General features: G+C 36.7%; 1 protein-coding gene across 1 annotated transcript in view; it reads right to left on the reverse strand.

Annotated features, from left to right (window-relative positions):
• Positions 1–2,286: 2,286 nt before the first annotated feature.
• The window catches only part of XRCC5 (X-ray repair cross complementing 5), a 41,836-nt gene continuing 16,515 nt past the window's right edge, over positions 2,287–27,607 (reverse strand). Inside the window, exons 12-21 of the mRNA XM_015868686.3 lie at positions 27,460–27,550; positions 26,046–26,179; positions 23,865–24,061; positions 20,516–20,606; positions 19,019–19,088; positions 11,860–11,969; positions 11,272–11,368; positions 9,221–9,288; positions 4,538–4,609; positions 2,287–3,766 (exon numbers count right to left, since the gene is read on the reverse strand). Of these exons, the coding sequence (XP_015724172.2) occupies positions 3,752–3,766; positions 4,538–4,609; positions 9,221–9,288; positions 11,272–11,368; positions 11,860–11,969; positions 19,019–19,088; positions 20,516–20,606; positions 23,865–24,061; positions 26,046–26,179; positions 27,460–27,550 (945 nt within the window). The 3' untranslated portion in view covers positions 2,287–3,751. The remainder of the gene's footprint in view (positions 3,767–4,537; positions 4,610–9,220; positions 9,289–11,271; positions 11,369–11,859; positions 11,970–19,018; positions 19,089–20,515; positions 20,607–23,864; positions 24,062–26,045; positions 26,180–27,459; positions 27,551–27,607) is intronic.

Raw genomic sequence — 27,607 nt, forward strand, 5'->3', positions numbered from 1 at the left:
TATGTTGGCTTCACAAACTTACTGGGAAGCAGCAGCAGATTAATTTCTGCTCAACTCAAATCATGATTTAAAGTAAATGCTCAAAAAAAGAAGCAAGATGAATGAACTATTTTAAGGCATTCTTAGCTCAGAAATGCACTACATTTATGCACAGTCTATAAAAACAAGAAGAGACAGGTTTTATCAGAACTTACTAATTGGAAAAATACGGTTTAATTTTAACATAAGATGTATACCAAAGTTTTCTAAGTTTCTGGTGCACGTATACAAGAACACAGAACTACCAAAGCTGCTTGGCAGTATGCTTAGCTCACACAAGGGACAATTCTGTCTTCCAAACAGCACATAGAAATGCTACATATGTGAACTCCACACTCAAGAAGACGCGCAGCCTCTTGAATGAAGACACCTTGGCAAAAGGATCAACGCTAAAAGCTTAGTGGAAATGAGTTTTCCTCTTTCATAAACAAACAGCTAAAATTAACTGCTTACTACTTCCCTCAGGAAAAAAACAAAGCAAAACAAAAACAAAGAAACAAAAACACTGCTCATAAGCAATATGGGAACATCCACTGGTCTATCTGTTAGCTTAACAAAATACAGTTCAGCACTTCTCCAGTCTTCCCCAGACAATGGTGAATCTCCTTCCTAATTATCTGACTCCAAAAAACCTGTCCCAGCACCAAACAGAACATTCTGCCAAAACCAAAGCACCACAAAAGTTACCAAGCAGAAAATTTGCCCTGTCACAGTAGAATGAGATCTCTTCATATCAGAAGTGCTTCGATAGCACACATCATACTTTCATGCCACATTGTAAGGACAGATGAAACCTTAATGCTAGAACTCTCTAGGCAGGCTGATACTATACTGTTGACCTGATAATACATTCCAAGCCAATCCAGTCCCAGATGAATCAAGTCTCCAAACATGGAACAGTTTGGAAATTACCTTCCATTGCTTCTGTGACACTTTTTACAACTTCCTCAAGCACAAAATGGATTTCTGAGCATTGAGTGAAAGAAAACTGCATTGCCAAATCTTCAGACCCTACATCTCAATGACAGAGTAAACTGCAGCAAAGTATAGCCTGGCTGCTTAAAGATTAACATCCCATTCCTGTTGCACTGCTACTGGAAGAGCTTCACTTTTCCTCTGACAGTCCCCAAAACACTATTTTGGTTGTTCCGTAAAGTACTCATGTGTCTATGCTGCACCCCCAGGTTCTATCTTATAAGTGATGCATTCCAATATATCACTTCCTGGCATATCTCTAGATGCTTTCCACATTCTAAAGTCCTGCAAAATATGTTTTCCTGTCCAAGTCCTTCATCTAACCAGAGAAAAGAAAGACAGTAGCTTCTGACAAGGCAACGTATGTTATTGCTGATGCAACAGGATGATTAACCTGCTGACTGATCATTTCAGCTGCAAGAACAGCCAAACAGGGAGTAGGGGCTAAGAAATTCATTTCTCTCCCTTTCCAACCTCTTCACAGCATTAACTTACATAAAAAAACTTTTAGAACACAATGCAGAAATCAGGCTTCTCCATCAAAGATAACATCCAATGAGTTAGAACAATATTATAGTAGTAGACAAATAGAAAGGCACAGACAATACATAAGCAAGCTTCAATCGCTTGGCTAAAAAAGGATAACCAAGATTGTTCATCCACATTGTTAGCACCAGAAGAGCTTTCCAGAGAGGTACCTTTTAAAAGGAAAAAAAAGAATTATATCAGTGATATAAAACAAAATCACAGCCATTAGTTTCCCTTGTTGGTTTTTTGTTCTTTTGTTTAAGAACACCTTGATAATCCCCTTCAGAAGTTACAGTGCTTGCAAGAAAACAAAATTGTATGGTGCATTACACGTGTTTGTTTTTACTTCTGAAGCAAAACCTTTATAGGTATTGAGACACACTGTGCACAATCCTAAAGGCTTATTGTTTGACAGAAGCAGTACACACTAAAAACATGGCCAGATGGTTTGGAACAAATGGAAACCCCCAATCCTTACTTAGATTTGCAAAGTAATTATGTACCATGTCATAAATGAAACTTACCTCTGCAGAACAGTAAAAATTATTTTATTTGGAGTGTTGTAAAAGTTTGTGTTTGTAAAGTACAGATAAAGTAATAACACCCAGCTTCTGTAGAGGGCTTTCTATGTTCAGTGTTTGCATTGTACGCCCAGAAAAGGGCTTTTTGATAGTCCTTCCTAAGTACTACATAGGTAGTTAATCAACTAACTTTAGCAAGAAAAGTTCCAAAGAAAACAAAAGCTACCCATTAAATCTTTTATTAATCAAAACAAATAAGAAAATGTATATTAAAAAAAAAAAGCCAGTATTACACTCAATAAATTGGTCTATTTACAATTCAGAAGAATACCGTTGTGTAACACAAATGCTCTGAAGACCTACAAATTCTACCTATTCCCTGCCACCTGCACTCAGGAAACCTCTTCAAAGGCTGCATGAACTCAATCAAGACAGGACAAAAGAGAGGAGAAAGCAGGTCTCTGTGTAGGGAGGTGAGGGAAAACACAATTGCTGTTTCCAACACAGGAACTGTACTGCACAGTCAGTCCATAGATACTCTTCAGCATAGATATCCTTTTTAATTACAGCTCATTGATCACTTATTTTTTGTGATATTATTACCATTTTGCACAGTATGTTTAAACACAATAACAAAATAATAGCTTTTAAAGGAATGAATCTGGCTGTAACAAATAAGCATCTGTGAAGGTGCCATTATTGTCCCTTCATATCTGTAAAACAAATCTGAGCATCTATTTCTGAGCAGTATCTGATTACTTCAGATTGCCTTGCATAGGTAGTAGCCTGTTTTGGTTATCAGTGTTAACGATCATCAATTATCTGTCACGGGTGTCGGCATATAGCTCTCATGGATTCCTTTGCTCTGCACTAGCAGTCACCTGCAGTGTAATGGGGATATAAACGATTCATTCATTCTTTTAGCAGCAGGAGCATATCTCCAGGAACCATAGTAGTTAAGAGTATTAAAACAAACACAACAGAATTCCCAGCATATGAAAGAGGAAAACATGTAACAGAGACAGAAATTTTTAGGAAATTAACTCTCTGTTGAGCTAACAGAAAAGAGAACCCACAGCACAGAAAGACGACCATCAGTGCTAACTTGGGTACAGCGCAGCAAAATCAGCACACGTGATTTTGCTGTGTGCTTCAGATTCTGTCATTTCAACCAATTACTTTGTGACTCCCTGGCTTGGAATGATGGTTTGTTTGGTTTTTTTCCTCTTTTTTTTTTCCTCTAGGGAAAAGCATGAGAATACATTTGTTTTTCTTCTATAACTCCATAATGCTATGGAGTTACATCCATTAAAAATTCTACATTACCTGGTAACCTCACTGTGACATTTCTATCTTTCTCATACAACATAAGAAGAATTGCAGGAGTCAACATCGGCTCTCAATAATTTTGTGTTTTTTAGATGAAAGAAGTATCAAGGATATGACTGAAAGAAAAAAGAGATTCCTTAAAGCTATCATTACTTCACAAATACTTTCAATCTTCTGTTCTGCTATTGAGAAATCAGATGACATTTATACCGACTGGAAATGTCTCCAGGACTTCTGATCTCATTCACAAAAATAAAGATGATTTACTGCCTTCCCAGTAGCATCCCCTTTTGCATCCCATCTCATACAGGGAGATCTCTTCCAAAACTTGGCAGGCATAGTCACCAAGCATTACTCGATCACATCATGTCCAGCTGAAATAGAAGCAACAGATTTAGAAGAGGCATTGAATGGGAAGAGGCATTGAATGCAAGTTATTTCTTATCTATGTTTAGGGCTTAGAAAATAAAAGAAATTCAGAAATCCCTACATAAGTGGAATTAATACCTGAGTTCTAATGTATTATTCAAATTTAACACTAAGTTGTTAAGTACAAAAACAAACATTAAATCCCATTTTTAGATAATATGTGCAATTCATAGATCCAAAAAATACACTCCAAAAGTCGAGATCTGCCTGCAGTTAAAACTTTATCAGAACCGTCTACACAACCAGCTTAAGTGTCAGAGATAGATTTGTAACGGTTCAACTTGTAAAAAAGTAAAAAAACACCACCTAAAATCCTTATTAAAAATCCCTTGAAATCCTTGAAATTCATCAAGCTTGTATAAGAGAAAGTTAATTGAGAAGATTAAAATGCCTTTTTAAAAATGACTTTTAGTTTTCAACCCACATAAATAACTATTCTAGATTTACAATCTTTGTTAAATGCTATTATAGTAAACTACAGTCTGCTCCCAAAGAAGCAGCTGCATTGGCTCTTCTGAAATACAGAATACAGAATTAATCTATTTAAGATTAATGATGAAGCTAAGTAATTTCACATGGCACTTTGACTCAGTTCCTCAGGTGTTTTCTAAGCCATGCACTATAATCTACTGCTTGAAGATGAAGAAGCTCTCACTTTCTCCAGCCTTCAGCTAAAATTGAGTTCTAAAGGCACATTCTGTCTTTACAGTACTCACCAAGTCATCAACATCACCACCTTCATCTGTATCAGGCAGAGTTTCATTATTCTTTTCTTTTGGAGCCAAGAACTGAAAATACAACGGTACAATACTTATGCTGCTGATGAAACACAGATCCTTAACATTAAATGAACAGAATATTAATACTAGCATCTTGTAATTAAATATCATGAATCAAATTTGTTCTGGTTTCCATCTTCCAAAACTATCCTAAAACAAAGGAAACTTCCAAATGCTTGCTTTTATAGGATTTTGTGGAGTCTGCTTAATGAAATAGACAAAGAATGTGGTTCTTCAGACAACACACTCCAGCCGTAGAATGCCATGTAATGCTGCAAATATTAGTTTGTGGTGTCAAGAGGAGATGTGGAAAGCATATGGAAGAGAAATCCTTTGAAGACTACATCCGAAGAAGCCCCTCACGAACAGCAAGTACTGGAGATGTCAGTGGCTGAGCCAGGGACTGTATGCTTCTCCCGGCTCATCTGTTATAATCTGCTGACAACAAGGCGATTCTGGACTAGATGAAAACTTGTCTGTGTGAGTACAGCCAATTTTTGTGTTCTTAAAAATGTAACTAGAAGTAATAGATGACTACAAACTGCCAGAGGACAAAAAAATCATCTTTTCTATTAATACATATATAAGTTGACCAACACCTCGTTTAGTAAAGATCTTCAGTATGACATTGTAGCTCTGTGTAGAACTCAGTAAAGTTTCCCATTTAATTCAATGAACATTTAACAAATGAACAAAGACAGGAATTTGAAAAAAAAACAAAACACTCAAACATGCAAGATGGTTAGAATGCTGCTCTTCAAAAATAGAACATTCATTATGTAAAATTCTATTGCAATAGCTGCTCATACCAACTCACCATATGCCCTCCACATAAAGCATGGCATCATTCAACAGAGGATAATGCTAACTTATTCACATACTGTAACTACTGAAATCAAACACAGCAACAACACAGTACAACCACCTACAAATTATTTTTCTCAGCCTAATATAGTGGGGGAAAAAGAAGTGTTTCATCTACAATGGTAGAAAAATATATATATATATGACTGGGTTTTAGTTACAGACTCTAACAATATAGAAAATACTAAATGTCTGGGTAGAAAATATTATTAAACACGCATTAAGTACTTGTTAAGAGTTTAGGTCATTTTTTTTCCTGCTAACAGTTGACTTCTGAACGCCAACTAAAGCTTTCCTGAGACTTTCAGGCTTATACAGCCATGCAGATCATGTAAAAAGCCATGGAATAGCTATCAGAGTGCTATCTACCCCCAAGATAATATACTTGCAGGGTAGCAAGCTCAAATGTTATGATCCTTTTCTAGAATAACAGTGGCATCTTTAAACAATGAGTAGAACACCAAGAAGTTGCCTGCTGCATTCTCCCACTGTATCAAGAAGTGATCTTATATTTTAATGTCTGAGGTTACAATTTAAAATCACTGAAAAAGGCACTCCATCAAATTCCTTCCACTAAGTAGAGTATCGATAAGTTAATTTTGTAGTAAAGTACTAAATCTAATACCCAATAGAATGAAGAGCCAATATACAGTGGCTAACATGACCAACAATGCATGCAGCCAGGCTCTGCCTAGATGTCTCAACAGCCAAAGGTCAAACATTTCCTACATTCTGAAGAGCAACATCCAAGAGCAATGTAGAAAACCTACTCCACAGACAGCATTCATGTTTTACCATGTTAACATCCATATTAACATCAACTTGACTTAGAAATATTTTAGATGCAAAAGACAAAGGTGACAGGGGCAGAACAAATTAGAATTTCAAGATGTTGCACACTTGTCTTTTTTTCTGCTGAAAAAGTTCTCAATCTGGTAGGAACACAAAGCACATAATATAAAACTAAAAGCTAATGACACTGCCAGTTCTGAAAGGCTTTTTTGTGCCAGATCGAATTTCCTTTTATGCAGTTAAGAGCTGAATGCTATTTACAAAAGTAGCACATTTTTTTGAAGCTTTCAAAATTAGCTTTCCAGTGCTAAATTAAGTAGAAAAAGCTGAAAGCTAAAGAAACATAAGATGAACTTTTGCAGCAAACTGCAACCTGAAGCTTCCATCAAATTCCAAACACCCCAAATTATTTTTTCCTAAACCTGTTTCCATTTACGCAAAAGCAAATTACATATAATAGTAGTGCCGAAATCCATTATCTTCCCCAAAGTAACCGGGAAAAGTACTTGACATTCGTGCTCTTTTAGCTTACCACTCTTACATCTAAAACAAGCATCTCTATTACAAGAAAAAGAAACCACCAAAACAAAAACACCTACATGAAACCATTTTTCTCAATGACAGAAAGTAAAGTATGTGTGGATAACCTGCTCAGCCAAAAAAAAGAAGAAACTTGTACATGCTGCCTGTCTAACCGACTGCCATACAAAGCTTCCCCTCCCCAAAGGACAGTTCTATGCACTTGGAATCGTATATCCAAAACAGTCCTGAAAATGCAACCAGCCAGAGATCTGCATAGAAAAGGCTTCTGCATCACACAGGGCCACAGGGACAGCCAATCCCTTGACCTCTAGAATTGCAATTATGACCATACAACCTAATGTGGAGGTGAAGAAAACTTGTACTGCACTACTTGCTATTTTAAAAGATCCAGCACAACCCATCAGATACTGGTATCACTTTCATTATAGAAAATAAACGAACTTTTGCAACCTATTATAAACTGAAGAAAATGCTGGCCTGCCACACCAAAGGAAAAATGCATCACAGCTCAACTGGACCAGAGACTACATTTCTTATCAGCCCCATAAACTCACAACAAAATTGTAGTTTCTGCAGATCTTACTCCAACAACAGAGCTCTTCAGTTCCTTCTGTAAAAAGCCATGCAAACCTTTGACAGTGGCAACTCCACAAATCAAGATTCTGGTTTTCGATCTGGAGAGCAGGGAGGTTATCTAGTGCGCATCTGGGATTGCCAACAGCCTAGTTGCCAGAGAGATGCAACTCATTTATCTTGAAATGCAAGGTTAACTGTCACATTAGTGAACTCTTGTGCTCTCAGCAGCCCAGAGCTGATTCCACAGTCTTTGTTATTCCCCTAGTTACAGCTGTCAAAAGACCTTCAATCAATCACAAAAGAACTTCTTCCTTTACTGCAAAACCTGGCTGACTGCAAGATGATGGTAAAAAAAGTCACTCTTAAGTCAGTCTACAAACATTTTGCAGATCCATCTTATCCTGTAACTCTACTCCTTGCTACTCTTCATAATTTCTGCTTCATCCTTACAAAACATTCCTTTGCCAACACAAGCTCATACTTAGGAGAAATGTAAACTCTAAGATCTCCATGGCTAGTAGAGATTTACTTAAGAAACAGAGACTAATTCACACAGCTTTATCACTCTTTGAATGCCAACAACAGTTTCAGACTAAAAAGTGAAGCTATCAAGAACAAATTGCCCTATGAAGTTCCCAAATAAATACGTAGCATTTGGAATTTATAACATTTTTATATTTAAAACCACTGCTAGGGAAAAAAAAAAAGATTACTCTATAAATTTATGGGTGATGAGAAACAACCAGTAGGTCCTTCACGCTCACAAAACAATATTCTGATATTTGTACACAGACTTAGCTTTTTTTGGACTCTTAGGAGCTTGCTTGTATTTTTATTTTCATGACACTTCTGTGCCATCTTTACCTTGAGATAAGCAGTTTCAAAAATACAACCTTTAACCTACAAATTAATTAATCTACAGAGAACCCACTTCGATCTCCTTTTGGTTATTGCTCATGTAGGTCTGGAAGTAACAAAAATCAATGTGGCATCTTGCAGAGAAGCAGCTTTGCTGAAAAGTACTTAGTGATTCTAGGTACAGGTTTACCTTGAGGGATCTGTAATACAAAGACTTTCCTTCCGAACAATTTAAAGTTATGGTGCTCAGCAACCTGATTCAAGGCTACCAATTCCTGATCCTCAATGCACAAATACAATTTTTGACAGCAAATCTGAATTCTGCCTTCTTTCAAACAGAAGGCATCATTATAATTAACTCCCTTTGTAACTATGACATCCTTCATTCATTCCAGCAAACATTTATTATAGTGTTTTATTTCCGTAGAAAGAATATGTGCAAGTACTCTGATTTTTTCTGTCTGAAAACAGGTGATATGACCACTGATAACAACATCAGCATAATCTACGATGCCCATCACTCCACAAGACTGATATGAAGTAGAAATTACTGATATGGCTAATTTTCATTATATATGCAGAGATAACTTTATATTGCTAGTTAGTTAAGTCTTTAGTGAAAAAAGGCATGCTGGTTTTTGAACTGGCATGTTAACAATGAGAATACAGTTCTTTTTATGAGGTTCAAATAGCAGTCTTGAGTATATAATTTATTGCTGCTAAACTGAGTTCCTGAAATTCCTGTTCTTTGTAGGGGGTATTTTCAGATAATTATGTCAAATATGCTACTTCCTAAAGACTAATTAAGATGTACTGCTGCAGTACACACTAGGACATTATTTTTGCTCTGGATTGAGGCAATATTAATTCTATGGCAAAAGAACACTATCATTTCTTATATCTTATTTCATTTATACACATTATAAGTAATCTTCTGTGCCACAGCAAGGAATCTATACAAATAAATACCAATTAAAACTATTATACCTTTTGAGCTTCTTCACTAGTCACAGAACTTCCCTCTGCTTCATCTTTAGTGATCAAAGAAATTCTGTCTAAAAAAAAAACATATAAAAATATCATAAGAAGGCTTCCCAAAAACACACCAAATTCCAACTTTGGCATGTGTCATCATCATCACCAAAAATAAAATAAAATGCTCAGGGGAAAATGTGACTTCCATAAATGAGTCAAATATGATTTAAAAATAAATTAATGAGAATATTCATAAGCTTGTGGAAGTATCCATTTAGGAAACTGTTAATATTATGACAATCAAAAACTAATGAGACACTGAAATCACAGATGAAATGCTGGAAGTCTATCAGAAATTACACTTATAGTCATTCACAGCATGCTCGTCAGTCCTTAATAGCCTTAGAAATATTAACTCTTACCATACAAATACTGATGCTGTGGTTCTACAGTATGATCACCAGCACTGATTCTGCTTTTACGGGACAACTATCTTTTTGCACCTGCACCACCATTCTATGCAGCGACACTACTCCTCCCCTCTCCTGGCCCCTAAAGAAATTAAAATAAAAATCCAACCACCACCTCTCAATTACATTTCCTGCCTAGCTCATCACTTGGCTACACGAAAGCTTGTGCCTATATAAAGAATTTGTGGGTGTGAGAGGAAAGAACTGCATGCTCAGGAAGGTTGCAGCAGCAGTACAATTTTAATTGTACGTTAATGTGTCTCAAGAATCATCAACACACTGACTCACATTCCTCATCTTCTGGTGATTGCTCATGACAAGGCCCAGTGCTATGGTAGAATAGAGGGCATAGGTCATGTCAAGAGAAGCAGGGAAAAGAGGACTTCTATGCTTGGTAGTAGCAAGTGAAAAGCTGTTTCAGCTACCCCATAGGGTCAACCTATTCAGATTGTGCATCGAGCATCATGATTTTATCATCTTCTCAGAAGATAATAAATTGTGTATTAAAATACCATCTTTGTTTGCTTTTTTTTTTCTTTTTTTCTCCTCAGAAACAGTCCAGTTCGTTGAAAATAATGGTTTAAATCAACTAAAAATATTACAATTCCATTCTCGCATGGCTTTGGAAGACCCAAGTTTCCTACTTCCAAAGAGTTCTTTTGGTTGTTGTTAGGGTTTTTTGTTTTGTTTTGAATCTTCTGAGAAGCCCCCCTACTACTATATAACAGTCCTTGAGAGTTGCCTTGTGTTGCTGCTTTGGACTTCTAAGCCCATTCCCATCCTGTATTTTTAAACATTTGGGTAAAGCAGTCATTACACAGTTTGGAGTCCTCCATTATGAAAGGCACATATCATTGCATTCTATAGCATGCAGCCTTAAAATAGAAGGTTGGGTTCTTAACAGATTTCCCTAGTTCTGGTTCCAATTAAACACAAGGGTATGATGTAAAACGTGTTTTTTTATAGTCCACTATGTTTCAGATTTGTGAAAACATTCCTCTATTTACTGCCTGTGTAAATCTGAAGCTCTTCTAGAATTGCACTCCCTTCATCTCCCAGTTAAATCACAGGTAGATGTCATAATACCACATATTCTGTACTTCAGGTTACTTAAATCCAAAATGATCAGTGACATATTTCAATGCTATCCATGCCTTTTCTGAGGCTTAATTTGGAAATATTGTAAGCTGCATGAGTGTTTTTTTCATTTAGTTTAAAATTCATCTGAAATTGTACCTCCTTATCCTTTCCCTGTAACATTTAATTTGTCTCCTCTTACACAATTCATTTAACGTTTCAACAAGACCTGGCAAGGCACTATTAAATATTACTGGTTAGAAACTATTAGGGCAAAAAAGAAAGTTAGACAGTGTAAAAGAAAAGGGTTTTTTCTGTCGCTTGGGGTTTTTTTTTCTTTTTCTTTTTCTTTTTTTTTTTGGTGGTGGTAGTGTGTTTTTTTCATGTGTTTTTTTATTTTTTTAAATATTTTATATAGGCTACAGGAATGATCTGCATCAAAATGCTTTTCAGTGTCCCACTGCTCATGTAAGGTTTTATCTTACATAATGGATAAAAAGTCAAATGGAATCATACCTTGTACCATAATCTCCCAGAAATCAGCTAAGGCTTTATCTTCCACCTTTGATTTCAAGGCCTGCAGAAAATCATTAAAGCACTGCACCTTGGATAGCTGAAAGAAATAACAGCAATGATTATAGGGAAATATTAAAGTAGCTGCGAGCTTAATTCTTCATAAAGTCATCTAAAATGATGAATATGAAAGTCATTATATATTTTGACTGTATTAAAATCAAGAGTTCTAAGGAAAGGTGAACCACAAAAAAAAAAAAAAAAAATCGAGATTTCCTCACAACAATCTTAAAGTGGGAATCTGCAGAATAGCTTATTTTTCTCTTATAAATACTAAGTCACAAGTTTTGTGTTTTTATGCTTACAAGAATCAAAACAACAGTAAGTAACACCACAGAATTTTTGAGTTCAAAAGCAAGTTCTCATTCAGTTAAGAATAAAGAAACACAAAATGGAAACATTTCTAAACTTTCCAGCTGCATGAGTTGCAAATCTATTAAATCTACTCCCAAAGCAATGAATAGCTGTTCTTAATATAGTGAACAAGCCCATCATGTCTTCAGTTTGGAAGTCTTCACATATTACAGTTACCTTCACAGCCTCCGCTCTGAAAACTCTAATACAATTGATCCCTTTCATGTAGTACTGTGAACTTCTGTTTTCCAGAAACTGGTCAATACGGTTTGTCAGCTGCTGACTCACTGAAAGACAAGGAGAAATAAATAAGCAAACCAAAGAATCCATATTTTCTAGGAAAAAAATCCTTTAGATCTCACTCCCTATTGCACCTTGACAAGCATCAAGAGTTAATCATACCCACATTGACTTAAATCACTCACTTTGATAACTTAGTATGTAAGTAACTCTAGAACGAATAGCCTACAAACACCCTTTGAAATATAAGCTTATTCCAACGAAAGAGTTAAATTAACAGTGACAGTGTAATAACATCAAAATAATATCTGTAGGGTGATTGTAGTTCAGAGACCACCTTGTTATTGACATCACAGTGGATACTGTCTCTGCAGCAGTAGCTTGATGATTTTTCAAGAGGTCAGTGCTGCTTGTCATCATGGAGACAAATACAATGAACTGGTTTTGCCTAACAGAAAAACAGTGGTGGCAAACAATGAGACTTTGCTGACAAGAAGGGGAAACAACAGCTTTATCCTTGATACTGAATTGCTTACAAAAGGTAGGTGGCTATAAAGCACTGCAAAATACAACTGAGAACATCAAGATGTGCTCTGAAAACCCAAATAAGTTATCTGGGATTTTAGTCCTTTACTTTGTGTCTAATTACAGGTAATAAACCATTCAATTTTGCTTTCTGTTGGATACCCCAGCCTAGGAAAATATGCTTTTGCAGCTATTTCAGCTATGGAAACATCAGTGAAAATCATCTGCTACAAAGATGGGAAATAATGGAAAAGACGAGCATAAACACACGGACAGAAGATGACATCATACAAACACTGCTTCCATTCTGCATTCAGCATAAGTACAAGCTGTTATAGCCACATTCTGTGACACGCTTAACTGAACTAATCTGAACGGAGTGAAACAGGAAGCGTTTGATTCTCCCACCAACTTTTGACTCCTCCAATGGGTTTCAACAAAAGGAGGTCAGGAGTGGTCCCGTGCAACAGCAGCTGGCACACAAGAAGGTACGTTAGTGCCACTGCTCCAGAGGTGATCAGCTCACTCTTCATTTATATTACTGGAAGCTGACAAACTAAACTGAGGTCTTTCTACTTACGCTCCTCAAGTTAAGTCAGTCCATTTTTTCCATGGTTAACGATTTTCTCATTAAATGTTCTAATTTCTTAGGAATTGAATTAATAAAAGCAAGTCCTGCTGGTATTTTCAGTGGTGGTGGTGATGGTTTGTTTCTCTTGAGTTCTGTTTTTTGGTTTTCTTTTTAAACACTGCCTTTTTCATTGATGTGTTAAATTAAGACCCCAGGCAGTACAAGGGTGCAATAAAAGTCTTCATTGTCAGATTGACTCTAGCAAACTGCTTGGAATTATCACATACTGTATTTCTTACACTTTTTTTTACTTAAGAAAAACCTTTTTCACTTGATTACCCTAGCAGGCATCAGAAAAACATTTTTTTTTGCTAATGACTGCAAATTCACTCTTCCTGAAATTTGTTTCCAAATCTGAAACAAATAAAGCCTCACACTGTTTTAACGGGCAAGAAAATATTATAATTACGCAGAAAACAAGTTACATGCTACAATATATGAAGTCAAGATTCTTTTCATATCTTGAAATAGCTTGGCTAAAATTGGGTCTGTCCATTGGGTTTCCATTAAATGACAGATCAATGATTCATGAATCTAAAATAGATACAATGCTTTTGGTCCCCTGATGTAATTTGCTAGTCTAATCAGAACAGAGACTATACCAGAGACAGCAAAAAAGGATTTTAACTGGAAGTATAATCCACTGAAAGTGGACTTTGTACACTTTGTAGGTCTGAGAATTTTTTCTCTTTTCTATCCATCATCTGCCTTGTCATGAATATGAATATTTGGTTCTGTAAGCGGCAAAAAGCAGATCTGTCCAGGTTTGCTAAAACACATGTTCTGCAAGAAGACACACCTCATTTGTGCACAGAAGCCCCAGTCAAATCTGAAGTTCTAAAGAGCAGGTCCTAGTGATGTGAACTGATAGCCTATTCAATTCAGAACACTACCATGCAATAGCCAACTTCTTCTCTTACAGCCCTCTGCACCTCCCTCCCACATCTAAGGAAATGAACTAATGAATTTCCATATTAGGCCTATGCTAAGAGTTCCAACACCCCTAATCAACATCTCATTCTACAGATCACCCCAAGAATTGCTGATCTTCTGTTTCCTCCTTCTACTGCATCTGATTGGCTATGCAACAAATAGAGCAATTATAGACTGGAGAACTACAAGTAAAAATGTTTCAATAAAAGATCCTATCCCCACTGGCATTGAGGTACATTTCCTACTCTAAAATGCATTCATCAGTGCTGCCACTTCTTGTGAAATGTGTCATGAACAATTATATTCACTTGTTATCTCTGAATAGTTGCAGTACAAAACTGTAGTTATATTTTCCTGTTTGTTCAGTTCAGTCCTAAGTCTTGATTACTATGCCAAACAGATGACACTTTAATAATAGTTGAGATTGTCTCATGGTCCAAGTTCAATTCCTTTCAGATAATTTTTTTTCCCTAAAAAAAAGTAATACTAAAAATACAGCTCCTTCTACAAACAAATGAATCCTATTATTAGCAATCTTCTGACTTATCCAGTGGCAGTGATAATAAGTTGCATTAATGGACGGTGCTTACAGCAAGAGCCACAGACAGAACAGTTCAACTACCTGACAATGGATTTTAAACTGCTGTTCTGCAAGGATGATCTCTTTGTAACTGACAAGAAGGAGCAGATCATAAACTCTGCCCTATTTTTAAGGACTTTGTCAAGTCAAGAAATAAGAATTTTATCAAGAATTATTAAGCTACTCTGGTGTGCTGTGAGGGGCTGCTCAGTTTTGAAATGCTCTCTCCAAATGGCCATTGACAGTGGGTATGGCTCAGAATGATTTAAGACTAGATGTTGAAGGCATTCTGGTATAAATACCATTCAAATCAGGATCATGGTGAATCAGGCGGTGTAGTGCTCTAAGCACTTCAGTATCAAAAAGCTCCAAATATAGAGTCTCCAAGTTCTCTGGGCCACTCTTCCTATGTTTGACTACCATAACTGTGATTTTTCCCCCCATAATATCTAATTCAAAATTCTGTTCGTTGTGTCTGACCCAACTGCTATGCTCTTCAAAAGAGTCTGGCTTTATCCTTTCTGTGAAGTAGACACAGAAAACTTCAAAGTGTTTTTTTTTTTTTAATATTCAAGTATTTGGTTTGCAAATATTATTCTAATGATTGAATCATCTTCACCAAACCTGTCATCGCATTTGGCCTATGAAGCAAGAGTAGCAATACTCCCCAGTACACACAAAAATATCCAGTAAGATAAAAACATAGACGCATATCTTTGCTGCATGCCTGTAAAAAGTGAAAATAAATACTGGTTTAAAAGAATTTTATATATCACTCTCTAGATAACTACACATTTCTAGAGAAAATCTAGCAATAAAATACCCATTTTGTCACAATCAGTATATTTTCATTGCGTATCTGTCATACACAATTCTTTTATGCACATGAAGCATCCAGTGCAAAACAGCCTTGTTAGACATTTTATTTATGTGATCTACATGCCGTAGAAAAACTGAGTCACCTCAAGCAAGACAGAAAATTGACTGAAATCTACACATGCAATTACTGACTCTCTTAACCTTATTCTTCCAGAAACGCCTAGGAATAAAGATATTGACAAATATAAGTATAAAAAGTGGGTGTTCAATGCAGTTTGTCTTTGAACATTTTTTCTAATGCCCACAAACTGCAGAGCTATCATTGCAGGCTAATCTCTACAGAAACGATCAGTACAAATTTTAAAAGGCCTATTTCAACTACAGGACTTCATACACCATGTTGTCAGACAAGAGCCCTGCAGGATGCGATGAAATCTGGAATACAGCTTCCACAGAACACATACAAATAATATGCATGTGTGTGTATATGCATGTATATATATGTGTGTGTGTATATGTATATATATGTGTGTGTGTGTGTATATATATACACACACACACATACACACACACTTTTTTTTTTTACCACCTCCCATTAAGCTTTCCTATCTTATACAGAATTACATGCAAGTTCTATACCCTAAATTGGACATTACCTCTCTAGATACACAGGCATGAATGGAAATCCATATCAATTGCACATGATGTAATGGTGGTTGTGTGGCTACTCCTCTGGTGTAAGAGGATGGCAAACAGCCACTGTATTTGAGTCCTCTCTGCAGCCACATCACTGAAAAAGCTCATTGTGCAGCCTTGGGAATAAAGATTAGATTCTACTTAGGATAACTAATCTATTTTATTTGCATTCATTGGCAAAAATGTCAGAAGCTGTTATGAGAAGACTGCTCTTTGTGATGACTGTGCACTCGTAACCCGCTCAAGACGAGACCTGCATAAACTGACATCTCTGCTGCATCGAATGCAAACAAGAAAGTAAACCTGTCTAGAGAGGAAACATAATATTAGTTATAAGAACAATGAATATTAATTTGCAAGTGTGCACCCTCACACACAACTGATCATGTGAACTGTAAGTACATCCCTACTGTAATAAACGGCACAGATGTCAATTAAAAATGAAGTCAATTACTATTTCAGGATTTGAGCTGCCAGTCTCAGAGAACCTATCCTTAACACCCTTGACAATCTGAAACTCTTAGATATATTTTTAGAAGAACTTGTTTACATATTAGCAGGTCAGTTCTTCCTAGGAGTAAATACATCATCTGTCTTGCTCCAGTCTGCTATGGAACTAGATATGCAGACAGACCCTGCAGGTGCTCAAGGCCCTGGGAAACCTGATCAGGTAGGTGGCAGCCCTGTCCATGGCAGGGGGTTGGAACTGGTTGATTTTTGAGGTCCCTTCCCACCCAAACCATCCTCTGATTTTGTGATTCTAAGCAGCACACAAGGCTTCTATGAACAGCAAAAATCCCAGTCATCAAATGCCTATAAGGCCATTGCTAGGATGCCTTAATACTCATCTTTGTTGATTAATATACAGTCGGGACTTGCTACAGTTCATTATTATTATTTACTTTATCCCTCTTGCCATACTTTAAATAACTTTTTTATTTTGCTAAGAGACTTGTGGACTGGAAAGGATGTGTGTTAGTAAACTCACATCTTAATTATAAACTGTCACTCTTTAACAGCTCTTCCTATTGCTACAACAACAGTAACCCACCTCCGAGCAAACAGCTGAAGGAGGAAGGAACTGCTGCCTTCTTTCAATGAGAATGTAGGCTCTGTTCAGTTTGTAATTCAGCTCTGGATCTTTTTTATATCAGAAAGGAGAAAGACAGGATACAACCCAGTAGTTCTTGTCTGCATTTTGACATATAAAATGTTATTTTTTTCAATAAACTACTGGAACACTACAGATTATCTTTTCCTGCAAAGACACTATTCGTGTTCTAGCAAGGCCAAAAAAAAAGTTTCCTCATTAAATATGATATAAAGCTATTTTTAAGAAAAACCTTTACGATTACTGAATAGTTTAAATACAGAATCTACTACTTAGACAATGAGAATGCAATACAGCAAATCATTATAAACGTGCCTGCAATATTTTATGTACTGAACTAGCTACAAGGCTCTAAAGTAGAAAAACAACTATGCAAAGGGGAAGAATATGCAGAGCGTGTTTTGATTTAGAGTGGCTTCTCTCATTCCTTTACATGGGTAACTGCACTATACTGTCTAGCTACACCTTATAATTACAGAGCAGATCATACATAAAAGCAGATTGTTCAGTTTCAGAAGCCACCCCAGCATGCACTGCAGTTATCTCCACAACAGCTAACAAATGGATGTATTTAAGCACTTTTCACTTAAATGAAGGGTAAACACTATACTTACTCCTGCTTTAAATCCTTCCTACACGATAAAACCAATTACCATAACAAAGTAGTCAATCGTTTCACAGTTTCAGCATTCTAGTATATTGTACAATGTTTTTTACTGCAGCTTAAGATACCTGAGACTTGGGAACACAATTCTCAATATTTTTTCAATAAACAGAGCTTGTTCTGTATCTGACATAAGTAACTGGCTAGCTGTCCAACAGCTCTAGAAAATCTGAAGAGAAATAGCCATATAGGCTTTAACAGATGATCAGAAATCAATACACTACCTAACACACTCCTAAAACCATGCCCAGAAGCTTAAGCCTAGGTGAAATAGCCAGCATTTCTCTTGAAAAACACTTGAAAATATTCCTTCGGGGGAGGGGGGAACGACAAAAAAACTCCATGCTACATTAGCAGCTACCAAGTAGGTGAAGCTTATCTTGCCAAAACACTGATGAAGGGCCCCGTTCATCTTGTGCAACCTTCTTAAGATGCCTTTACATTACATACACAATAACTACTTGCATTTTCAGACTTAGAGCATACCAGACCAATCAGACAGTGACTGACCTGTGCTTTGTATTTTTTTCCTCACCTCTCCATCAAAACCTTGACTATTTTTTTGTGCTGAGTGATAAATCCAGCACACACACAACCCGCTTACACCTTGTGAGGTGCTTGCTGGTTATTGCAATTCAGCTTTACAAATTTTACCCATGCTTTCTTTTGCTCATAACAAGCAGTAAGAAATTATCTTTGCTTATAATTATTCAGATTTCAGGCATTTAATTCTTATTTCTTCGTAAGACAAAGTAAGTATGCAACAGAAGACAGGTTTCTCATACAGTTCCTATGCAATAAGGCTCTACTTCAAGCTAGAAAGATCGTATACAGCTGGACAAGAAGCTGATAAACAGCTTGAAGAAAGTAGCCAGCGCTGACAAGAGACCTTCTGATAGAAAACAGAAGCTTTTTGTTACTCAGATACCTCAGTGTCATTGTCTAGTGCCATCTTACATAAACCAGGGTGTCTGAGACAAGTCACATCCATCCTTGCTTTATGACAATGGAAACTAGGCAATATGCTACTACAGAGCATCTCACAACACCAGAAACTTGTGTTTAGGAAAATAGATCACTTTCACTGAGCCCTGAAGATGCTGGTAAATATAACGAAGATGGATACAGGTCACTTACCATCTCTGAAGTCAGCATTTTTCTGCCTCACCAGAATTTTGAAGTCTTCTGCTGGGTTAACACTGCCAACCTACAAAAGGTACAAAAATGACAGAATTGTCTGCCAATATCCATTCCTTTTGGGAGGCAACAGAAATCTTTACATTTCTATTGATTTTAATATGGAAACAGAACTGGTACACTTCTTCACATGCGGATGCCGAAAACTTGAATTTTACAGTGTGTTGATGTACAGTAGTCCTAGCAAAGGTTAGTCATGGAATGCACAAGATGAATTCACTCTTACTACACAGCATTCTTATAAGCCAATTCTCTGGGGTGTAAAGGTCAGAAGCATGGTAGTTCAAGCTATCTGCTAGTTCAGCTTTGAGACCTGCAGCACAGACCTCTCACAAATCTTGACAGACACTTGATGAGAAATGGGAGCTCCCAGGCATGAGGATACAGAAACATTGACTTGCCAAGCCAACAGGAAGCTCAAAATTAAAAGCTCATACTCAGTATATCTACTCCTCCTGGAGCAGTCTGACATCTTAAAGGCTAAGTTCTATATTTGCATATAAGCACAGAAACCTTAAAAAGGAAATAAAACCAGATCAGATACCAAAGTTTACTGAAAAGTGGATGCAATAGCCTTAGAAATAAAATTCACATTTTACTGTTTCCTTTCAGAAACCGAAACTTCTCTATTTTTATTTGAAAAGTTTATGTTCTGCTGTTAACATAACTCTTAGAAAGATCTTGCAGTAAACTTAGTTGGTCTCCTAGTGCTTCTTTTAAATCAGACAGTGCCATTTTTCTGCTAATTGCAGAAACTGATTATTAGGAGTACAGAATATTGGGCACAGCTCCACACCTTTCTTAAAACTCAACCATTCCTTACAATAATTAACTTAAAAGGGCAGCACACTTGAAAACAAGGGCAGTTATCTTCATTAATATTAAATCACTTATCCCATGAGATAAAAATAATCTGAAAAATTTATGATACAGGCTTTACCTACCCATTTATACAACACTGGAAATTAAGATAAAAACCTAGCTTAAGATTAAGATGAAGATAAGTGTATTTTTTTAGTATCCCAGCCAATGCAAAGAGCAGTCTCCAAAATAAAGTAAGACCTCTGATTAAGTATACAGAAGTAACTTTTATGTGGCAGAATACACGAAAGAAGAATAAAACTCCAGTACTGAACCACAGCTCTGTGATACCGCTTTCATCATATCCACAGGTCCTTATTTAGTTCTCAGCTTTGGGGGAGAATTTTGCCCTAAAATATCCAAGGTTGATGGAAACCCATGCTAACATTGACCTAAAGGCAGAGAAAGTTTGCTTTACAATATTTAGCAGAGTCAAATGTACAAGCAGAAAAAATTCAGTCATATCTATTTCAGCTAGAATTCCACGCTTCATCAGGAGTCCTGTTTACTGTCTACAATACACTTACAAAAATTGATGTTCCCTTTTTATAATAAGAGTTTTAAAACTTGACTTACAGAGGTGACATTGCCTTCAGCAAGTTTCATGATGCTAAAGCTGTCTTCCTCATCTTCAATTTTTCTTCTCTTAGCATTGGGTCCTTCTTCACTGAAGAAAATGAAGAGGACAAAAATGAACAAACACTAAATCAATTCCTGCCTGCTGAGCAGGGAGTCAGTAAGTTAACAAAAATTACATTGAAGACTGGATAAAAACTTCATTATACAGAATCACAGAACTGTCCCCAACTTAACAGTAAACAACATTTCATTTTTCATCATCTTCACAAAGCACAGTAGAAACAGAAACCATTCATGTTATTCATGCACTTCTTTTACAAATTTCAGAATACAGGCTTTCTCCAGTTATTTTATTTCAAACCTGTACATTGAGTTAACTTTGCTATTTGCTGCATACTGTTAATCAATAAATCACATATTACATGATGCTTGGTATTCAGCTGCCTTTTAAATCTTCCTTGCAAATTCATGCTTAACACTTAAGCAGGAAATCCATTTACTCTTTAAAAGTTACTTGAAAGTTCCTGTTTTGGAACTGCTACTACATGTCTTGTTTACACAGCGACTTTTGAGTCCAATAACCCACATACAGAGAATCATAGAATGGTCTGGGTTGAAAGGGACCTTTAAGATCATCTAGTTCCAAACCTTCTACTCCAGGCAGGGACACCTTCCTCTAGACCAGGCTGCTCACAGCCCCATCCAGCCTGGCCTTGAGCGCTTCCAGGGAGGGGCACCCATAGCCTCTATGGGCAACCTGTTCCAGCATCTCACCACACACTCAGTAAAAAATTTCTTCCTAATATGTAGAGTAAACCTACCCACTTCCAGTTTAAAACCACTTCCCCTTGTCCTCACTACCTCTTCTTATAAAAAGTTCCTTCGCTCTCCATCAGCACACAAAGGGCTTTACATAATTGCACTTAGAGCAGTTAAAACATGCTAGACAAACCCCAACTAAGTAAGGATTATCCTAGGACAACCTTAAGCTACACCTAAATACGCTTTCAAAATATTAGGGTATTTTTAAAGCATTATTTGTGGTTTCAGGCTATTAACTTTCTACCTTCACCCTCACAGACAGCATAGCAAGGTTCATCCAAACCAGGAACTTAAACGCCAAACTCACAGGATTTTAGATCACGTCTTGGCAACAGAATAAATCCAGATAATTACAAAAGAGAAAAGAAATCAGACACTGTGTCTTGTACCGTTTAATGTGACGGGCTACTGATATAGAAGAATCAATTTCAGTGTAAGAAAGGCCAAAGGCTACTCAGTGATCTGAATTGCAGTATTTGCCTTCAAGGAATCCCAAAACAAAACAAAGGTATTCTGAAAAATTCCAGTATGTCAATGAGGAAAAGAAACTGAAAATTTGGGACAAAAAACAGAGGTCAGTGACTGGGCCCCTTTTTGCATTCTTCAAGGTTACATCTGATTTTAAAACGTGAACTGCCTGCTGCCGAAGTTATAAGAAAGTTATAAGACTGCCTTCCTTCCTTTCTGTAGCACAGTCCTCCCTGCTTTGCAATCAGTGTCCATCCCATTTTGCTTCTGTGGTCTTCTCTGTTCTTTTACTTAATTTTGTCACTCCTGAAATGAAAATCCATCTCCTCAGCAACTCCTGTCATCCATCATAACTTTACATATCACTCCAGGTGAAGTGATGACTTTGGATAAGCCTCAGCACAAGGACAGCAGGACAGCCTGCTTTGTTCCCAGCTCTGCTCTTTTTGGCTGACCTTGAACAAGTTACTTTATTGTATTGGACAGCCAATATCCCCTCCATAAAATAGAGAAAGTGCTCCTTATCTAACACCAGTGAGTTCAGAACATCCACGTGAACACAAGTACTTGTGTGCATTGAGATGGTTTGACCTCAAAAACTGCTTTGTGATCCCTTGCAATGTCTTGAAATACAATATTTTGTATTTTCACTGATTCAAAATGCTTTGGGGCTAGATATAGGAAGAGAACATAAATAATAATATGTATGTGTTTAAGTCCTGATCTACAACCATCATTAAGCAGAACAGTACAGCCAAAAATCATGAATCCAACCCATTTTATACCAACCAAGGATCTGACATTTAAAACGTGCTGCTGACAACGCACTGATTAGCAGCGTTTTCTTTAAATGTGAGACACGCAGCAACTCTGAGAATAGTTAATAAAATAGAAGATCAACTCAAAATATCTGGTTCTATGCTCAGATAGACGCCTCCCACATAATGCAAAACCAGGCAAGAGAACAGCCTCTCCAAAGTCTAACTAAGAAGAAAAATACATTTTACATAGAATTTAGGAAGTAAAAGTGAAGCACATTAATGCTGTCTGATAAAATTTATATTAAGATATCATGGATAAATTTATGGTGTTTAGCATTTCCTTACCCATGTTGTAGTGAATTATTTTCTCATTAAGTGATTTAATTCACTCAGCTTTTCCCAAACACAGATACAGTTACACAGTTTAGTCTCTCTCCTTCTGCTTACCTTACAGACCCTGCTCTTTTTCCTAAATCATTCTAAATGCCCACACCAATTTGTAACTAAATTCTTTTTATAGTTGCTTTCATCTCCCCTCTAAATCAAATCATTTTTAAACCAAAACAGCTTCCCTTCCTGCTTGACAAATTGAAGCCTTTGGGGCAGTCCATTTTTCAGCAGCTGCCAGTAACACATCACAGCTTTTTGTGTCATGTTCCAGAAAGAATCCAGAATATTTTGAGACATCCGCATTTACTGCACAGCAGATAATAATTAAGCTTTATTTCTTTTGATTTGGTATTCAAAATGAAAGCTGTAGAACAGTTAAATAGTGTATGCTGGTAGAAATACTTATCCTTACAGGTAGTTAAAAGTAAGGAACTGAACTCTCTGATTCCCCTATTTGATCTATTTTATAAATGTCAGTAGGACAAACTTCTTGATCACTATGCAATCAAGCACTGTAAAGGGCTTCCCCAAAAGTTTGTGCAGTCTCCATCATTGGATTTTCAAAACAGGATTGGAAGGAGTCTCGAGTTACTTGTTTAGATCTCATAGAAGGCTCTGCCTTGAGCAACAGGTAGAACCAGAGACTTCCTGAGATCCCTTCCAACCTCATGGACTCTGTGATTTTGTTACAGATATGGATATGCAGACTGAATCCCAGCATGTCTTGAGCAGTAAGACCACCACTACTCTCTGAACACCCCAGACATGCTGTGTTACCACAATGTTCACTGTGCATCATGATTTTTTTCAGTTTATAATTTCTTATGCAAAATGTCTGGGCCTGCTACATTCAGCAAGAATAATTTAAAGTGCAAAAAAGTTTTTAAGAAAATCTTTCAACTCACTCATCTTTAAAGATATCTTGAGCAGTCTTCTCTTCTTTTTTCTTGCCAGCATCCTTTAGAGGGAAAAGTGCCTTTACTTTTTCAAGTGGACCTTTGCACCTTTCTTTTACAACATGGGGCACCTCCAACATTTCCAAAAGGTGTTGTTCAATTGGTGGCAATGGCTCATTGGGGTGAAAAGCCTTATGCTGCAAACACTGCAAGAAACAATTTAAGGAAAGAAACCTTTCAGATTACGTACTTTTAATGTAATACACTTGTATAGCATATACCTAGTATCAAATGATACATAAGCATTTTCTTTCATATTAAAGAAAATACCTTCCCATTGATAAGAAATATCTAGTTCACAATTGGACTGAAAAATCATGTGATCAGATGTAAGTAATAAAACTAAATGAGAACACTGATGCTGTAATATGTTCTAAGAATAGTAGAAAAACCCCAAAAAAAAGTCACATGAGAAACAGTCTTGCTTGCTTGGCAGCAAGACATACAGGACATACAATACAACTCAGTCTTGCATTCAAGTTGTTGTCACAGTTTCTTGTTCCTCAAAGGAAATATTTCTTCTTGGTCAAAAAAAAAAAAACACCAAACAAACACTAAACTTCATGCGTATAATGATTAACTTTTACTTGTTTAAGAGCAAGTAGCAAGAGAGAAGTTGAAAACACGCAGGTAAGGCACTGAACACAAGTGTGTTTTCCTAACAGCTTTGAAAAGAGTGACGGAATGAAGAGGCCTTACAGAGGAACATAAAAGTTGAAACAGATGGCAGGAGCAACAGGGAGGGCTCTTGGGCACCCCTGTGTGTTTAGCTATACAAAATTAACACACAGATACCAATACATGCAAACACATGCATAGAAATACACGGGAGAATCTTTTTCCCAAGTACGTTGCACTGGGTGTATTAGATGCAAGTGTAGAGGTAAGTACCCAGTAAATTGGAACAACAGGAGAGATTTGCTCCCTCGCTGACTGTCAGACATGACCTCACATTAAAAACAAAACAAACTTCTATTTATGCCAAAAAGCTGCCATCAAAGAACATCCAGACCATATGCTGCACATCAATACTGATGTGCTTTCATGCTGCCATTAAGATTCCAAACCACATTAGAGCATATTTTCAAAAAGAGGCAGTGGTACAAGGCTACTGATTTGGAAACACTTGCAATGATTTAAAGCATAATTATTTTGAAAGAGAGTAAAAATCTTGCTGGAAGCTGCAATAACAGCTCCTGTGAGACAACAACAACAAAAAATAAACAAGAAAACTCACAGATGATTTGACAATATTAAAACAGCATTAGTATGAATGTTTGCTACAGGCTTTTGCATCTCAAATATCTACATATGTAGCTGCAAGAGCTGAGCAGCCTGTAGCCACAACCATCAATTGTTCCAGCTTTACAGAGTAGAACGTGACTTCAGAAACCTGAGAAATACCAAGGTATAAAACCAAGATGAAGTTGAACCAATTGAACCTGAAGCTTTTTTTCTATGAAGATTTGAATTCCAAGTCATAATTTTCTCATCCTCACAGCTGCAAAGAAAATCTTCATGATATGAAAGGAATTTAAATCAAAACGTAGACAGCTTGAAACAGTAAATTCAAGAAGCGTGAATTGTTCTGCTTACCCATACAATAAATCAGACACCCCAATGCAGTACTTGAAATATCAACCACAGTCATTTATTACCTCAGACTGGTCTGTTTTGGAATCACTGCTCAATGAAATAATGAATAGAGAAGTGACTCTGCTCAAGATTTGATTAGATAGATAATGGAGAACTAAAGATCTCTCACTTTTCATTGCATTTCTCCTTTGCCCAAAACCTCAAGACTGATTTTTTACCTACATCATCATCTTCCCAATACAGTGCTGAGAATCCCAATCATGTTTTAACTTGTCTGGTCTAGGTACCTCTGAGTATTTGTGATGCTGTTATGGACTTCCCAGCACAGATGTAATTCCCCTTTTTTCCTGGACATCAGACATTTTAGGAATAAAATTTATATCAATGACAATAAGGAAATCTATACTTATATATAAAAGCTTTTATTATTGGACTCTTCACCATGCACATCATCCTAATGTGAATTAGGGAGACAGAAAAACAAAAAGATGTAAGAAAATGCTTCTTAAGATGTTATATAATTCATGGCCTCACCTGATATAGCCTTTGAAAATGAGGGTTTGGGATTTTGATGGGCTTAAACAGGTCCCCAAAAGTTTCTCCATCATCATCTTCATAAACCAAATTCATAGAATCGATCAAGGAGTCAATTGCAGACAACTGATCCGCTAATGGTCAAGTACAAAGAAGGATTAAATGCACTTGCAGATGGATGCATTTCTTGAAACAATTTACAAATGAAGATTCACTTCAGAATGTGAAACTCTGACCAAGTAATTAAATGCCATAGAACACTGCACATACAAGAAAAGCCCAAAATGAATATGGGTGGCAGACAGTAATAAAAACTCTGCTTTGTTTAAGGACTACAATGTAAAGTCATAAAGCTTATAGGGTTTTGCTTGGCTGGCTTTTGTGTTCTTTCTTTCCTTTGGAAGACCTCATTACTGATGCCTTCCTGCTTCCATTTTTCTTTTTCAAGTTGTTTTTATTTGCAACAGAAGGTTTATAGGACACTTAGAAAACGAAGAGAAAATTCACTTGAAGAACTAGACTAAGTAATAAAAATTGTAGAAGTTAGGTTTGCAAATTAACTTGGTTCACAATAGTCAACTATTACTCTGGTAAAACAGGTTTGAGATCTGTTCTCAAAACTGCTGGTTACAGGCAAGTAAATAGAAAATGTTTCAGAAACAACCCAATCATGCTATAAAACCCTGATGTGCAGATGCCCATTCAATGGATCACACCACAAACTGAAGTAAAAGTGGATTTCAAACTGCATCCATTTATGCTCATTGCTGTGAAAATTCACAGAACACTGAGTCAAGCTTTGCATGGCTGCATATTGTATAGTTCTTCAAAGATGCTCTCCCTTGAATCTGGACACAAGTAAGTAAATGCTTCAAAAAAATTAAAAAAAAAAAATTAAAAAAAAATACCAGAGCATAGAAAAAACAGTTCAGATAGCAACCGAAGAACCAGCTTGCTTAGAGCTATTCCTCCATTCTAATCATAACTAACCAATCACACACTGCAGATCCCGCACAACTTGGCCATTTAGTCTCCCAAACAAGCTCAAGGGTCGTGGAGCACCAACTCTCAAATGTCTGCCACAGAAATCCTGTGAGACTAATGATTGTAAAATCTGAGTCAGAATTCATTCAACAAGACAGCTTTGAAAGACAGTCCACAAACCTCTCTGGTCTGCTCAGCCTGCAACTGAACTTCTGTAATTTAGACACTTGTTGCACACTTCAAGGTGGCAACACTAGAACTTATTCTAAAAGGGCTGTTGTAGTGGCTTTTTTTTTCCCCCCTGCATCAAAAAAAAAAAGGCCAAAGCATTCAATTTCATCAGAAAGCCAAGTATTCCAGCTGTTTTAACATGTCTTAATCAAAGAGTATTATAGTATTTGTCCACTTGCCCAAGAAAGGATTACCTTACCAGTAGGAGTGCATTTCTTATTGTTTTTCAAGGATGAAAACATGTACTGTCGTACATCTTCCATGTATGGTAGTTGCACATAGAAGAGACACTGAAACAGAAAACAGAAGAAAAATCCAAAAAGAAAAAAATGAGCACGAAGTTAAAT

Source organism: Coturnix japonica, chromosome 7, assembly GCF_054131305.1.
Source record: "Coturnix japonica strain WE chromosome 7, WE-NBRP24, whole genome shotgun sequence".
NCBI lineage: Eukaryota > Metazoa > Chordata > Aves > Galliformes > Phasianidae > Coturnix > Coturnix japonica.